Genomic DNA, 15,424 nt, shown 5'->3' with positions numbered 1-15,424 from the left:
GCCAAAAGCAGCTCTTTAGAGTACTGACTGATGCCTGAACACATGATCGCACTTTTTTAAAATTTTATTTTGAAAACATGCAATTTATGTATAAATGGCATACTAATTTATGTGGGTTTTTCACAGAAAATTCCAGTAAAATACAATATGAGGAGTGTTAGATACTGAAAGACTCAAAAGGTGTGAATACTTTTGAAGGGCACTCTATAAGAACTGGGCTGCATAAGTAGAAACCCTGAAATACACAAGGCAGGGTTTATTTCCATTTGTATGTGAATAGACACACTTTATCCCAGTGTATTGTGCATATGACTGAATGTTGTGTTTGCACAATATGGATCAGATGCTTTCACTGATACCCCCTGTGAATTTTCAGTTTCAAAGCCAGCAGAGAAAAAAGAAACAGCCAGCAGAGCCCTGCCAAAGTTAGCAAACCATGTCAGAGAAACACATTCTCAGCCCTCCCCGTCTCTAATCCGCTTTTGCCTCCAATCTATCTCCATTCCCCTAGTACTTCCATCCCTTTTTTCTCTCTCCTTTTTCTGAGTCTCATTATCAGGCTGACCCATCTCTTCCCAATCGATATCATCCTGTCGATCAGTAGAAAGAGAACAGGAAAGGAACAGAGTGAATTCAGAAGAAGGAGATGAGGAGAAGACAGTGGATGGTGTAGCTGAAGACAGGATAAGTAAAAAAAAACAACAAAAAAACATAAGAAACAATTAAAGGTAAGCAGGGAGCAAGAGAAAATACTTCTTATCACTAAACATCCAGCGTTGTAAAAGGAAAATCCACAGATACAATAAGACCACCTGATCAGGTGCCGCAGTAATAAGGAGGTGAACAGACACACAAATGCAATTTTTATTCCATTGCACCTGCTCTAACCTTGACATATATCTAGAGTTTCCTTACTCATCCTTAACACCAACACAGGATGGGAGATTTATTGCCATTGACATACCTATCATGACTCTTGACATCACAACTTAACTCAGACAAAACACCATCATCACTCCCTCTTCAGGCTTTTGCCCAACTCGTCTATACAGTTTCCTTTTTACCTTGCCTTATTACCTTCCGTTGCTTAACTCAGTCTCAAGCTGTTCTACAATGTTTACTTGAATTTGACCATTCATCCATTTGTGTGGTTTTATTTCCATCCAGCCAACAGGTCCATCACATCACAGGGCAAAACAGAAATACACAAGAAAAACATGAATGCACCCATACAAATGGACCATTTTGGCGTTCCCAAAGAGAACCCACTCATGAACAGGAGAAATAGGCCCCAGACAGAGAATAGACCCGAGGACCATCTCGCTGCAAAGAAACAGCGCTACAAACTCCACCATGCATAAAATAAACCCTTGCAAGCCTTTGTAAGATTACACTGTAAAAAACTTACTTTAAAGTTGCAGTGAATTTGTAACAAAAATTTAAAGTCTTTTATTATGATATGATACTCTGCTAAAATGGAACCAAGAGCGGACCAGAATTCTTCTACTGCCATGTAAAAGACTCATTGCCAATTTACAACAAATACTTAACAGGAGTTGTTGCTGGCATGGGTGGGACAACCAATCATCCGATTTAAGGGCCAATTACTTTCCTATGAAGAATTTGAAACTGCCAATAAAATTCACAGGTAAATATATATCAATGTGCTCCATAAGGTTTTTGCCCTTTGGTTTTCCCCAAGATGGGATTTTTGCAGGAGGCAATGTGGTTTTCATACAGAAAAATAACCCAACATTTCAGTGAATACTTTTCTGTCAACCTGCAAAAACCTGTGGAGGCAGAAAAATGCAGAAGATACTCAACAAAGCAATAAAGATGTGTGTGTCCAAACGTCAGTGTGGGCTTCTTGCTTTGAAAAGCCCACACTTGTTAGAAAAAAAACCAAAAAACAAAAAACGATTCTCACCAGGAACAGAGCTGAAAACTGCTGTGTGACTTCTGCCTGCCTTTGCACCTTGGAGGCCTCCTTCCTCCTCTTTTCCCCCCTCTACTTTCTTGTCTCCCCCCGATCCACCTTCCCCAACCAACCCCTCGTTTATTTTTAGAGTCTTCAGAGATGAGAGAAACAGAAAGCAACTACTCTGTACAGTGTCAGAGAGTGAGTGGGTGGATGACAGAGGAAAAAGTGGGGAGGCAGCGGGTGAAATCAAGGGAGGTAAAAAGAAAAAAATAGAGTCAGAGAGTAGATGCGACACTTGAGGTAAAACAGGAAGGATGGTAGGAAGGAAGAAAGGCAGCCATAGAAAAGGTGGAAAGGAAAGATACACACAGGAGTTTAATGGGGGGAATAAGGAGAGTGAGGTGGAAATAATATTAGGGAAAAAATGGAGAAGAATCGTCTGATCTGGAGAGGGAGAGGAAGAGGAATCAAGCTGTCTTATGTAACAGCTTGTGGGTCTTTGTTTGAATGTGTTTCTATTGGTGCATTTGCGCAAGTATGAAAAAAGATATCTTGTTTGGCTTCACACAGACTGGACAAAAAAAAAAATTGTGTTTGCAAGTGCATGTGTGTCCTTGGCAGATGTTTTCCACTCTCCCTCGCCGACACCTGCTTTGTACGCCTCTGACCAGACAGGCCCAATGTTAAAGAGCCGGCTATGTTTTGTCTGCCGTTGCGCTGAATGTTTATACCTCTGTCAAGAAACTGTGTGGCACTGATGATCTACGCCCACGCTCATCTGTCGGAATCTCATCTGTCATTGCAATATTTCTTTCTGTGACTCGGAGTGAGAGGGGAGTGAAAAATGATCACGCCAACGCACTCTGTTGACACCGTAGTGCTGTATGCCAATCTAAATAATTGAATGCAGTGTTCCAAAACAATCACTATCTCTGCTGGCTCAGAGCTTTTGGAGTAAGTGCACAAATAAATAAGAGCATTGTCTTGACAATTACAACAGTGCGAAATGGATCGAACATTGAAGGATTGAGAATGTGTGGTGTACAGAATATGCTTTTTTTTCTGAGCAAAGCCAGAAAACTAATCTGTTACAATATTTTCCAGATTAATTAGGGTTGTGGTCCTAAACTTTTGAAGTGCTTATTATACATTAAGGCAGTGTTTCCCTACCTTGGTCCTCAAGGCACACTGCCCTGCATGTTTTAGGTATTTCCTTGCTTCAGTCCAGCTGATTTCAATTGATGACTGGTTAACAGGAATTTGTTGCAATCAGTTGAATCAGGCACATTAAAGCAGGAAAACCTCTAAAACATGTAGGACAGTGTGCATTGAGGACCAGGGTTGGAAAATACTGATTTAAGGTGCCACTTTAATGAGGACCTCCTGAGGAGCACGTGGCTATCGTCTGACTATGGGTATAATTCTGTATTTGTACAAATAGTATATTTCATAAAACACTAAAATACAGCTTTAGCAGTGTTTCTTTGACATCCATTTTCACTTCAAGATGGGAATGTCCCAGGAAGAATACATCCGTATATCCAGATATATTTTTCCGGATATACGGATGAGTATATCCGTTTTTTAACATGGTTATGCTATCAATTGTAGGCTGTTGCACTTTATTTTAACTTCTGAAGCAACACAATATGCACATATATCTTCTGACATGTCTTGAGCCTCCAGATATAATGACCATGGTGCCAAAAATGGCAGGACCGATTTTACTCCAAGTCCAGCCCTGATAATACTATATTTCAATAAAGCTTCATTTGCCAGATGTTCGCACAAAAATTTAAATCATCACACTTCCACCAACTTCCTTGACAGATATTTGACCTGTTGTGTGCTGGTGTGGTAAAGTATTTGGTTTTTGCTTGACATTCTATAAAAAGAGATTTTTATAAATGAACAGTCATCAATTTTAACATTTAACTAGCTAACTGAGGCTAAGATCCACACATATCTGCCTCATGATATGTTCCTCATTTTAAAGTGAGATTGATCATCTTACCTGGTTGTGGTGTTCAATGCCCATGCTGATGGTGTTGATAAGAATTGCAATCATAATACCCCTGCTGAAGTACTTGCTCTCCACAATACCCCAAAGTTTCCTTCTCATATCCTTCCAAAGGTCTCTACAACATCCAAAACATGTCCTCCTTCGCCTCCTCTCCTCATTTTTCTTCTCCTCTAAGTGGTTCTCCTCTTTGTCTGTTTCCTTCACGGCATCCTCTTCATTTTCTTCCCCATTCTCCTGTCCCGCAGACCCCTGACCTTCTTTCAAACAGATAGGGCACTCCTCAGGACTCTGGACAGTCAGGCTGATGGAGTTAGCTTGAGCTTGGGAGTCATGGTTCTGCTTGCCATGGTGCGGACATTTGGGTGCTGCGGGAAAGCAACAACAACACAAGTCTAATCATGAACATAATCTTGAACAGTTGGATGTTTTGCCAGACTGAATGTATTTAATTTCTCTTTTATAATTTGCCTCTTACTTACATCTTTGGTGCCTCAAATGATGGCGATCTCCATTGACATTCCCTCCCCCTCGCCTGTTGCTCCTGCCTATACTAGTTGGAACAGGCTTGCCTCTTAGGGTGTAGTAGAGAGCTGCTGACCTCCTCTTGGCCTTACGAAGGACGTGACAGACCAGCTGGAAGAGCTCTTCATAGCAGTCTCCTGGCTCAGCCATGCTGGCTAAGGTGGAAGAGGACAGGCACTGCGCTCTTTGCTCCTGCATCAGCTGGTGCTCCCGCTGTTTGGTCTCTGAGAATTGTGTGGCGATGACCACCAGGCACAGGTTGATCATGAAGAATGAACCAATCTGGACGAGGGGGAAGGAAAAGCGGATATTCTAAATGAATATACAAGTAGATGGGGAATAAGATTAAGCACACAAAGGTAAATTACTCCTTACAGGCTATGCTAAGAATGTTAAACCTTAACACCAGTATGTGGAAAAGAATACAAATCAAGATGCAACAAATACAAATGCGAAGTATTGAATTTTTCCAGTGGTAATTGCACACTTGTTTGTAGAAGCTCTCACACTTTCTGATTCCATTTGTGGAAATGGTGCACACATGCTGAAGGTCTCTGAGGTCTGGCCTCCTACCAAACCATGGCTGACTGGAGGAGACAGACAGAGCCAGCACATACCCAAGGCCCAGACCATCGCCTGCCTTTCACTCTCTTTCTCTTTCTCCTCTGATTTAAATTTATCATCTATTTGAAATTAGACATCTGTGTCTGAAGGAAACCACTTACAAGGTTGTTAAGCTGTGGAGTCTTTGAGGGATCATGAACCGGCTCTTAATTTTGGTCTGAGTGTTAAATCCAGTCATTTAGTAAATGTTTTATAGACAATTATTTTAAGATTTTTTTTTTTTTTTTCTGTAAATTAGACAAGAAAGACACACTAACAAACTAATCAAAAGATGCCCTCAACTCCCTTAATGTTATCCTTCACTGGTGTTTATATTATTGTATAAACATAAAAACCTTAATTATAGATGGAAATATTGATAAAGTCTGGTGTATGTATATGCTGCTGTAGATCTTTCCTTATTGGGATGAGCTGAACAACATAGACCAACTTTTAGGTGAACAATTATATATATATATATATATATATATATATATATATATAATAAGTTATTATTAAAATTATATATTTATAGGTCAAAACTTTTTGTTGTGAAACCCCTTCGACTTTTCCATGTGTTTTAACTTTGCTCCACACATTAACAAGTTTTATTGGAAACAGTATAATACTTTCAAAAAACAGATTTACTGAGATAAAATTGACAAATCATTTACAAATCAAAGTGGCTGCACTTTTTTGGGGGGCGTCAGAGTACATACAGATAAGTCCAGGTGACTGCCACACTTGTCAGATTTTTAAAAAGTTAAAAGCATGCCTCATGATTCTTTCACTTCACATTTATGTGCTATCTGTTAATCTAACACATAAAATCCCATTTAAAACACATTGAGTTTGGTGAATGAATGTGGAAAAGGCAAATTAAACTTTTACAAGGCTCTTTAGGTGAACAAACAATTAGAAAAACTAAAGAGTTGGCACTTTTTAGCGGTAGTAGCGGGAATCATTTTCAAACTGCTGAATTGGGCCTTTGCTCGAGTACTTTACAAAACAGTGATTAGATCAATACTTGCTAATGCTGACAAACTTGCTAATGCTGGACAAAGGGGGGCACTAGATACGTTTTCTATAAGCTATAGTCCCTTAAGACAGATATGAACATGCCTAAAAAAAAGAACACAGATATAAACACATCTTGAAGGCCAAAACATTTGGAAAAGGCATGCGTAATAAAAGATGCTCAGATATCAAATCCCAAATGGCCTTCAACCTCTAGACTTTCATCTGCAATGATCAAAGATTTAGGGCAAGGTGAAGGAGAGTCTAGGCAACCCAGAGATATTTACAGAGACAAACACACGGAGGGGAATTGTAGAAGGGAGGTGGAAAGAAAGGAGGAGAGACACCCAGCTGTGGTCTGTGGGTCAAAGCAGGTCTGCAGGTGTGGGAGGCTTTGATTTCCCTCCAGGCTTGCATCTGTGCGAGTGTCTATTCTGTGATTCTGATCAGCGGACAGCTTTACGCATAATCAGGGGGGGCAGTCGAATATCACACATTTAGATCATCACTGCATTATGCATGCATGCATGCACACCCAAACACACTCCACTCCCCCAACATCTCATAGCAGGTATGTTCCGGCAAAAAAAACCCTACAAATGTTAATAGCTTACTGCAGAGGACTTTTATAGATTTTGTTGTTGGTGCTGTCACATACATTTAATGTTTTAGAGCTTATTCTTTTTGTAAATTGGACATTGCTTAGCATTTGCCCTTTACTTTTATTGAGTTACTCTCTTCAACGTGCGGCAGTAAAAGCTCTTATGGTTTCTCAGTGTATCAAGTGTCATGCAGAGAAGAGTCTCTTTGTAAAACATCATGGAGGTCAAACTTTTTATCCAGAGTAACCCTGAATACACAAGCTCAATAAACAGTCAATTCAGTAACTTATAAGGGACATTTGAACACTTTTCAAACAAGTTCATATAATTTGGAGATAATTTGGAGAGGTTTCGAAGCTTTTGAAGGTACAGTTTGATCAAAATGAAACAGCTAATCATTTTACTGACTCCAACACTGTTTTGCTACCACAGGATGGTAAAAATGATTTAGGTTGCTTGCCATCTGCACTGAAAAACCACAGCTCTGGGAAAATGAAGCATGCAAAATCAAAAAAAAAAAAAAAAAAAAAAAAAAAAAAAAAAGAAGAAGCGAAAATTGTAAAACTGCTTCCAAAAAGTATTACTTTTCTTGAAGTACTAATGAGATTTATATCCAAGTTCTTTAATTTGTGATCAGCTTTATATTGTAGTTAGCTTAGGCCATGACCCTTCAGTTATCTGCTAATAGCTAAAGATGAAATGTGCTTTTTAGCATGACCAAGCAAATCAATAAAGTATGGCCAGAGTCCAGCATTACATGAATCAGAAAATCTGTGGGGGACACTTGATGAGGACAATGGTGCCATTTAATCAGTGGTTTGTATACTTTTGAAAGCAGTTGTATCTCTGACTAACTGAGTGGGACAAACAACATTTGTCTTTGAGAATATGGCAGTTTCTGTAATTTAAAAAATATATATAAATAGAGATTTTTTTTTCTCTTACTGGCCAAATAATGCTTTTTGTGATAAAACAGAGCCAGCGCTGTGATGAACTGTTTGCTAACAAGGTGGATTAGAGTGCATAGCTCCCTTTGCAAAGGGTTTTGTAAATTACATAAATGCACAAACTCTGGTTTGCTGCCAAGGCTAAAAATGCAGTATTTATTGTATCTCTATCATTTAACCCTTTAAGGAAGCACGGCACATGTGTTGAGCAGAGTTACTTACAATGATGAGAAGGATGAAGTAGATGAAGTTGTAAAAGGAGTGAGCATCCATCACATAATACATGATCTCCACCCAGCCCTCTAATGTTATGACCTTGGGAAGGAGATGGAGCAACAATATTAATTTATGAATGTACTGTATTTTATAGATCTCTTTGCAAGAATGGAACCTACCTGGAAAATGACAATCCAGGCATATACAATGTTGTCAAAGTTAATTGCTCCTTTGTGGGGGTTAGTGCTTCCAGTATGGCACCGTGTGTAATACTGGTTCCAGTTGATGCACAAACCCAGAGCTTCACCAGCGCCGCTGCCATTCGACAGTGGCTCAGGACTCAGGCCCAGAGACTGTCTGTGCAGAGCGTCTTCCTTATCCAGACAACATATGCGTCCTCCTTCCCGCCTCGCTGGTACATCAGAGCATGACATGATGCCGTTATCAGAACCCAGGGAGCAGATGAAGGGCCGCTCATCATCCTCTTCTAGTCGGTAGTAGGGAGCTGGCAGCGTCATGCCTGAAGGTCTGTGCAAAAAAAAATATAACCATATATATATATATATATATATATATATATATATATATATATGGTTATAAATCTGAAGGTTGAGTCTAATAAATATAAAAAAGTTCAATGTTGTCAGAGTTTTATCCTGTTTAATAATAATATGTTTTACATTTTTCATGGAGATTCCTGTAAGAACGGCAGAAGTGAGAAAGAAACAGGAAGGAAAAATGATGATGAGACATTTTATGGGGAGCGTTCTCTGAATAAATCTCCCCAAAGTATTATAAATAATAAAAACGTGAAAATGATACTGAAAGTACAGGGAATACAACTCTCAATGCCTCTATCCCACTTGGATGTTAACAAAACCTCTCTACAACATGTATATGTGTATATGTTTTTGACATAAACTCCATCTCTTCCTTAATCATTTACATTTTTTAATTGTTCATGTAAAAGAAAATACAGTGAAAAAAATGGAAGTTTCTTACACATCCAGCATTATTTCAAAATATTATCTGATGTACACAGGCTAACAATGTTCGGTATAGGACAACTCTGTATACATAGACAATTATTTACACATTTGAATAAGCGTTATTATTTCTAGAGTGATTTTACCCATTTTTTCCAATCTATTTCATTTGTAACATAAATAAAGACAAAACTAGGTCACCCCATTTCATTTGACTCAAATTGGGATAATGTCGCATTTGCTACAACTACACCTTTTTGCAGAGCTTCAAGTCTTGCCACAGCGAGCAATAAAACATTGTTGCACTGCTTACAGTCTGGTACTTTTTGCATCACACTCAAATCAGTTTTCAATGGCAACAATTTGGAAAGTTGTGGATACCTTAATAGTAAAGTTGGTATCTTAATACAGCTGTAAAGCAGTTTTTAATCAAGTTTTCCAATTTGCTATTGTCTCAGTTATGCGATTTGAAAGAAAAGTACTGTAGTAATGCAGGTGCAATGAATTGATTCAGAAACCTAAAATGGAGCCAACAACAACAAAAATGAGTAACAGTATTTGATATTTAAGTAAATTACTGAGAAGGATCTTTGGAGTAAGAAAATGTATGTCAGCTGGATTGTTCAAATACAGCTGAAGTATTTGTTAATAAAATGCGAAAGTTTTATGAAGCATTTTCTGAAACTGAACACCTTTATTCACTCCTCTTGCCTTTTCTTCTGTCTGTCTGTTCCAATAATCACATCCATATCCTCTCCCTGGAGGATTTTCAGACTTCCCAATCATCTCGGTTTCTTGTTGGTTTCTGTCTTTTTATACCTAATCCTTTCGATCTAATCCTTTCTCTTCCTGCAGATATCAGGGCTGATAAAGTATCAGCATACTTCCACTGTATGGTTCAGGTACTCTAGCAGCACAGAAGTGTATCATGATCAATAGTAGCACTTTTATTCAGTTCTTTAAAATAAGCTTATGAAGCGTAGACTGCAAGCGTATTTGAAGCTACAGCACAATGGATGACATTGAACTGCACAATGTATTGAACCTCAATCCTCATCTCAATGTCAGTGTGTGCAGTGTCACAACTGTAACTGTAAAGGACTGCTTGGATGCTATTCTTGGCAAGCTATTATATTTCAAGTGCCATGCACTCTCACTTTGCCTTTTGGTTGCACTCCCACTGCCCTCAATGCCCACCACTAATCACAGAGCGGTGGCAACATCATGTCAACGATAAAGAAAGAGAAGAAGAAGAAAATGTGGGAGCAATCAAAACCAATATCGTCATTGCAAAATTCAGCAACACTGCTGCAATTTCTAATTTTCCCAATACTATTCGGAATACATTTCTGAAACTCATTGAACAGCTTGGTGACTGGTCGTCCATCCATCCATTGTCTCTAGCTGCAGACATTTGCAAGGTTGGAGGGTGGGTTGATGTCTACCTCCAGATATTGATAACCAAAGGATCATTTGCCAGTCCAAAGATGAAGAGGCAAGGCAAATAGCTGAGGGACATGAAGAGATGTGCTTGGTGACTGAAAGTGGACAACATATCTGCTAGGCAGCGCACTCATGCTCCTATGTTGTTTATTTTTCTTCTTTTTTTCTCCATGTGACACAAAGCAGGTTTTTTGTGATTTTAATTATCAAATTGGAGAACTGGAGGTGTACAGCGTTGTACAGCTGTATTTTAATTTAAAAGGATGCACCTGGTCAGGTAGCAAAGTGAAAGTGAACATAATGTGATGTGCTTAAAGTCCAAAAAAGGGCAACAGAGTCCATAGCCAGATGAGACGGATAGCTTTAAGAAACCCCTGATATGTTTGTTCTTTAGATAGAATTTGTTTCACCTCTAAGCACACATGCAGCATGTAAACGTGTAGTTAAGATTACACATCTGATTTTAAAATGACCCTCCTTATCCAAACTCATTGTAGTCTCAGATGTAAATTCACTTTTTTGTGTAAAAAGTTAAAAGAAATTCCAACAAAAGACAGGTTAAATTCAAAAAGACAAAAAGGGAAGGAAGAAAGACTACTGGAGCATGAATGAAGGTTGTTGTCCCCCCTGCTTAGAGACTTGGCATCACACAGCATGGCACAGTACAACCTGACTTCACACTGAGAAGACACCTGCCAACGGAGAGCGAGGTGGAGGCAAGGACCAAGAAGTGGGAGGAGTAGCATAGAAAAGCTGTGTTATGTGTAAAAAAAAAAAAAAAAAAGAGAAAAAAAAGGTCAGAAACAAATGGCAGATCGAGACAGGAATTAGCCTCCTGGCTGAAACCTGCAGACAACACAGAAAGGACACCCTAAACACTGTACCATTAAAATGTCTTTTGTAATTATATTGGCCTTTTTAAAGGAAACAACTGAATCTTGGAAAAGATGTAACTTTCAGGAAAAAAACAACAACTACTAATCTTGTAGGAACTTGTTAAAAACAAAACCACTGTGAATAAAATAAATCATGCAGGCCAACAGAGGGAGGCTATAAAATTGCTAAGCAAATGCTGCACTTGACAGCGGCACTTAGCCCACTTCATTATAACCTCGCAAACATATGCCCTTTACTTAGCATAATAGTCCTCTAGCACTAACTCACACCTTTCTAATTAAGCACTCCAGCCCCGCTCACTATATCTAGTGCTATGATATAAAGAATGCACAGGCATAATGCTTTGGTTGAGTAATAGGTGAGATGAATGCACAAATCAAATCCTACATGAATCATAGCAGGAGTGTGTCTTAGTCTTTAGATGTACCTGTGTCAATGTAGTAAAGAGCAGAGGTACAGCAGCATGTAGCTTTAACATATTAGAGCACACATGTGCTTGTATGTCTGAGGCAAGTATGAAGGAAATGCAATCAAACAGAGTTCAATAAGAGTCCTGCACTCAGACACAGTGGGTGATGCTGTCACGTGGCGTCGTAAATATGGAGGACTGCAGCTGGAAACTAATCGCGTTCACAGTTGCAAAAGAGAAAGACTCCTGTTAGTTTTTTTTGTGGTTTTTTTGGCGTTTAAGAGCCAGATGGAGAAGAGAATCTGCAGGCAGCAGTGAAAAAGATTAACGATGAAAGCATGTAAATGAGTTTTGCTTTCTGCCTTATTCAAAATATGCTAAAATAATTTGTAAAAAGGAATATTCACAGAGAGTTGATAGATTTCTTGGCATAATATTGGTTTGACGAAGTGAAGAAATGTGGAAAGCAAACATTAGAGGTTTTAGGAAGAAGTGTCACAAATCCCACTTGAGCATCGTTTTTCTTTTTTCTTTTTTCCTTTTACTCACATGGTGAAGTTCTCCTCAGGGTAGCATCGGTTCCTCAGGAGTCCCGCCCATAACTGCACGCCGATGATGCCGAAGATGAAAAAGACGAAGAAGCAGAGAAGCAGCACATTGCCCAGCATGGGGAGAGTGTCTAGCAGCAGGTTCACCAGAATGCGCATACCTGCAAGGATTAGCATGTTAATCAGTCTGTAGCAGAAAAAAATATTACTGATTGCAGAATAAAAATAAAAAAATACACATATTTCATCTTTTTACACATTTCACTAAAATTACATTACAGAAATGCCTTTCTTTTGGGCTAAAGCTGTGCTAGGTACCCTTATAGCAAACTGAAACATGAAAAAACTAAAAGCAGTTGACTGGTTTGCACCTTAAGTCATAACAGTAGATCAGCCCCGGCTCCAGACGAGTTTAACAGGGGGGGCATCGGCTTATTTTGGGGGTACAAAATGAATCTATGTAGAAATAATAATATTACTCAAGTAAAAGAAAAAGGTACAAAGGTACTCTACCTGGTCTTTAGTGTGGTTTATATTTTTAAAATCTGTTTAGTTTCTAAACTGCTTGTGGCCTTGACCTTTTTTGTCTTCTTGATTGCTTCCTAATTCAGCACTGAAAGCTGAAAGGGACTCTGAAAGCTTTTGATTTAATCATCCACAAGAAAATTCTAATTAATTTTCAACCAGCAGCTGAGATTTGACATCGCACATATCAAAACTACAGAAAAACTTCACATAAATAGGGGGAAAATACCAAGAGAAACAAATGTATCATTGGCAACAGCTTGAAATGAGCTCATTCAAAGATCAAATGAAATATCAGCGACACTGATGCATTTCCAGACTACGTGAGGTCACAGTCATGATGAGATGGAGCCTAATTGCAGAAACACAAGTGTGTACCCTGTCGAATAATGATGACCTTATCCCCTGTTGATGAGCCTGTCTCACTGTGATGACATACTGCACTGATACTGTGATTAGCAGAGCATAATGACAACTGATTGGTCTAATGAGCGAGTGAGGTGAGACCCCTATGATGAGATCACTGCACAGAGACGGCATTACCGTAAAAGTGTACCATCCACTCATCAAAAATGTGTGTTGTTTCTCTGAGCTTCAATTCATGAAAAACAGCTCAGCGGTCGGTTAATGTGTCTCAACAGCACATGTGAGCTGCTATGAGAATGAGTGACAGGAAAAAAAAAAGCTGTGGGAAGGGGAGAGACAGAGGAGCCAGTAGAAGAAGATAATTATATTTACAGAAGTGGAAAATACCTGTAGCTTATTCACTACGCAGACACAGAGCAATGTAAACACAGAGGTTGTCTGTTTTAAAATCTTAATATTCCTTAAATAAAGGTCTCTGATTTTCAAAATAAACAGCTTGTAGCACTGCTGGCTTACAGCATTAAGGTCCTTGGTTCAAATCGTAGGGTCATGTACGAAGACGCATCTTTTCTCCATGCATGTATGGGTTTCCTCTGGGTACTCCAGCTTTCTCTCATTATCCAGAAACAGCTGTTTGGTTAATTCCATCCATCCATCCATATTTTATACACCCTACATCCCGTGCCTATCCCGGCTAACGTTCCGGGCGAGAGGCGGGGTACACCCTGGACAGGTCGCCAGTCTGTCGCAGTGTTTGGTTAATTGATTACTCTAAATTGCCTGTATGAGAGTGTGTAGCTGTTTCTCCTTTGTGTGTTGCCTTGTGATAGACTGGTAACCTATCGAAGGTGTATCCCTGCCTCTTTCCCAATAATCGCTGGAGATAGGCACCAGTTTCCCACGACATTGCACAAGCAGTTATATGCAGTGCATGGATGACTTTTTTTTTTTTTAATGCAAAAATTCCCTAATAACTTGCAATTTTTCCAATAAGAAGAAAAGTACAACCCCTGGCAGTTACTAAGTAAAAAAAACATACATTTACACAAGTCAACATTTTTTGGTGCCTTATTTCAATTTTTTTTCTTTCTTTTTTTGCTGGCTGCAAGCTTTGGATTGATTTTTTTCCTTTATCTCTCTCACAATCTTGTGTAGATAATCATTTTCAAGCTATAGTTGTTAACTTGAAAACAATCTCTATATCATACTAATATGACTGGACGGACAGAAAGAAAGGCAGAGAGAAAATTGAAGTAGGAACAACTTCAGCGAGGACTTTGACCATCTTTATGTCATGTGCCTGCTCTAATGGCACCCGCTGTAGCCATTGTTAACTAAGACATGCAACCACCTTAAAGAAATTGCATGCTTCCTTGAGTTTCACATTACTTAAGAGTGGATATTTAAATGGGGAATAATGTGTGTCATTTATGCTCCAGGGAAACACAAAGTTATGGACTGATTTCAATTTTTAGAAATCTGATCACTCAAGTAAGGTAAGGTGATTTTATTTATATAGCACATTTTATGCAACTTTGTGCTTTACATGAATTAGAAGGAAATACAAACAAAACAAAATAAATTTCTTTTGTACTTACTTTCTCTAGTGCTTTTCAGAAAAGAAGTATTTTGTAAAACCTTGGTGCATAAAAACATTACCCTTCTATCTTTTCATTATCAGTGTACATCTGTTTGTGTTGGGGCTGGGTGGAACCACCTCTGGACTGCAGTAGAAATTACATCAGTCTTCAGAAAATCCAAATTTATTGGAAATGGAGGAAATATCAATGATTCTCGTGCAGATTTTTTGTATGCTGAAATAGTTCCTTGAATATATTTCAATTAACCTTTGGATTTTTTTGGGGGAAAATTAATTTAAACCGGTTTGTCATCTCTGGCTGATTGTTTCGTCAACTTTAAATGGGAAGCAGTAACATTGCTAGCGTGCTGATGGCTGTAGGCGAGTCTAAATGTATTTGTTCCCCAGGGTTCTTGTCATTAGGCCACTGCTCCATTAGGCCTAATTGGCTGGATAGAGGAAGAGATGGATTGAGGGAAAAAAGGGGTAGAGAGGGAGACAATCTGCCAAAAAAAATGTGGTGTGCAAACTCAGTAACAAGGAAGAGACAGAACCGAATGAAGAAAAATCATAAAATGGAGAATACAAATAAAGCACATCTTATGGTGGAAAAATTGTAACTTTTATTGTCAATATTTTCTCTTCTTTACGGTGGCACTGCAAAAATATTTTCCCTTCTCCATCCTCGTCTACCTGTCTTCATTTCTTGCCTTTTCACTGACTTTTTTTGTTTTGTTTGTCAGCTGCTGCTGTTCTCATATAAAGATGGATGCCTCAGCTTGCACCACACAGTTAACACATTTTTGGCTCCCTGCCTGTG

The 15,424-nt window shown here is 38.8% G+C and overlaps 1 protein-coding gene across 5 annotated transcripts in view; it reads right to left on the bottom strand.

Moving 5' to 3' along the window:
- LOC122822409 (voltage-dependent T-type calcium channel subunit alpha-1I-like) overlaps positions 1-15,424 on the bottom strand; it is a 161,376-nt gene that overhangs the window by 50,707 nt on the left and 95,245 nt on the right. For all 5 annotated transcript variants that reach the window (XM_044101054.1, XM_044101055.1, XM_044101056.1 and 2 more), the window contains exons 6-10: positions 12,136-12,295; positions 8,031-8,379; positions 7,858-7,950; positions 4,424-4,748; positions 3,936-4,309 (exon numbers count right to left, since the gene is read on the bottom strand). In XM_044101054.1, coding sequence (XP_043956989.1) covers positions 3,936-4,309; positions 4,424-4,748; positions 7,858-7,950; positions 8,031-8,379; positions 12,136-12,295 — 1,301 coding nt within the window. The remainder of the gene's footprint in view (positions 1-3,935; positions 4,310-4,423; positions 4,749-7,857; positions 7,951-8,030; positions 8,380-12,135; positions 12,296-15,424) is intronic.

Source organism: Gambusia affinis, linkage group LG19 (assembly GCF_019740435.1).
Source record: "Gambusia affinis linkage group LG19, SWU_Gaff_1.0, whole genome shotgun sequence".
In the NCBI taxonomy this organism is placed as follows: Eukaryota; Metazoa; Chordata; class Actinopteri; order Cyprinodontiformes; family Poeciliidae; genus Gambusia; species Gambusia affinis.
This window is presented reverse-complemented; position numbering and strand designations above follow the sequence as displayed.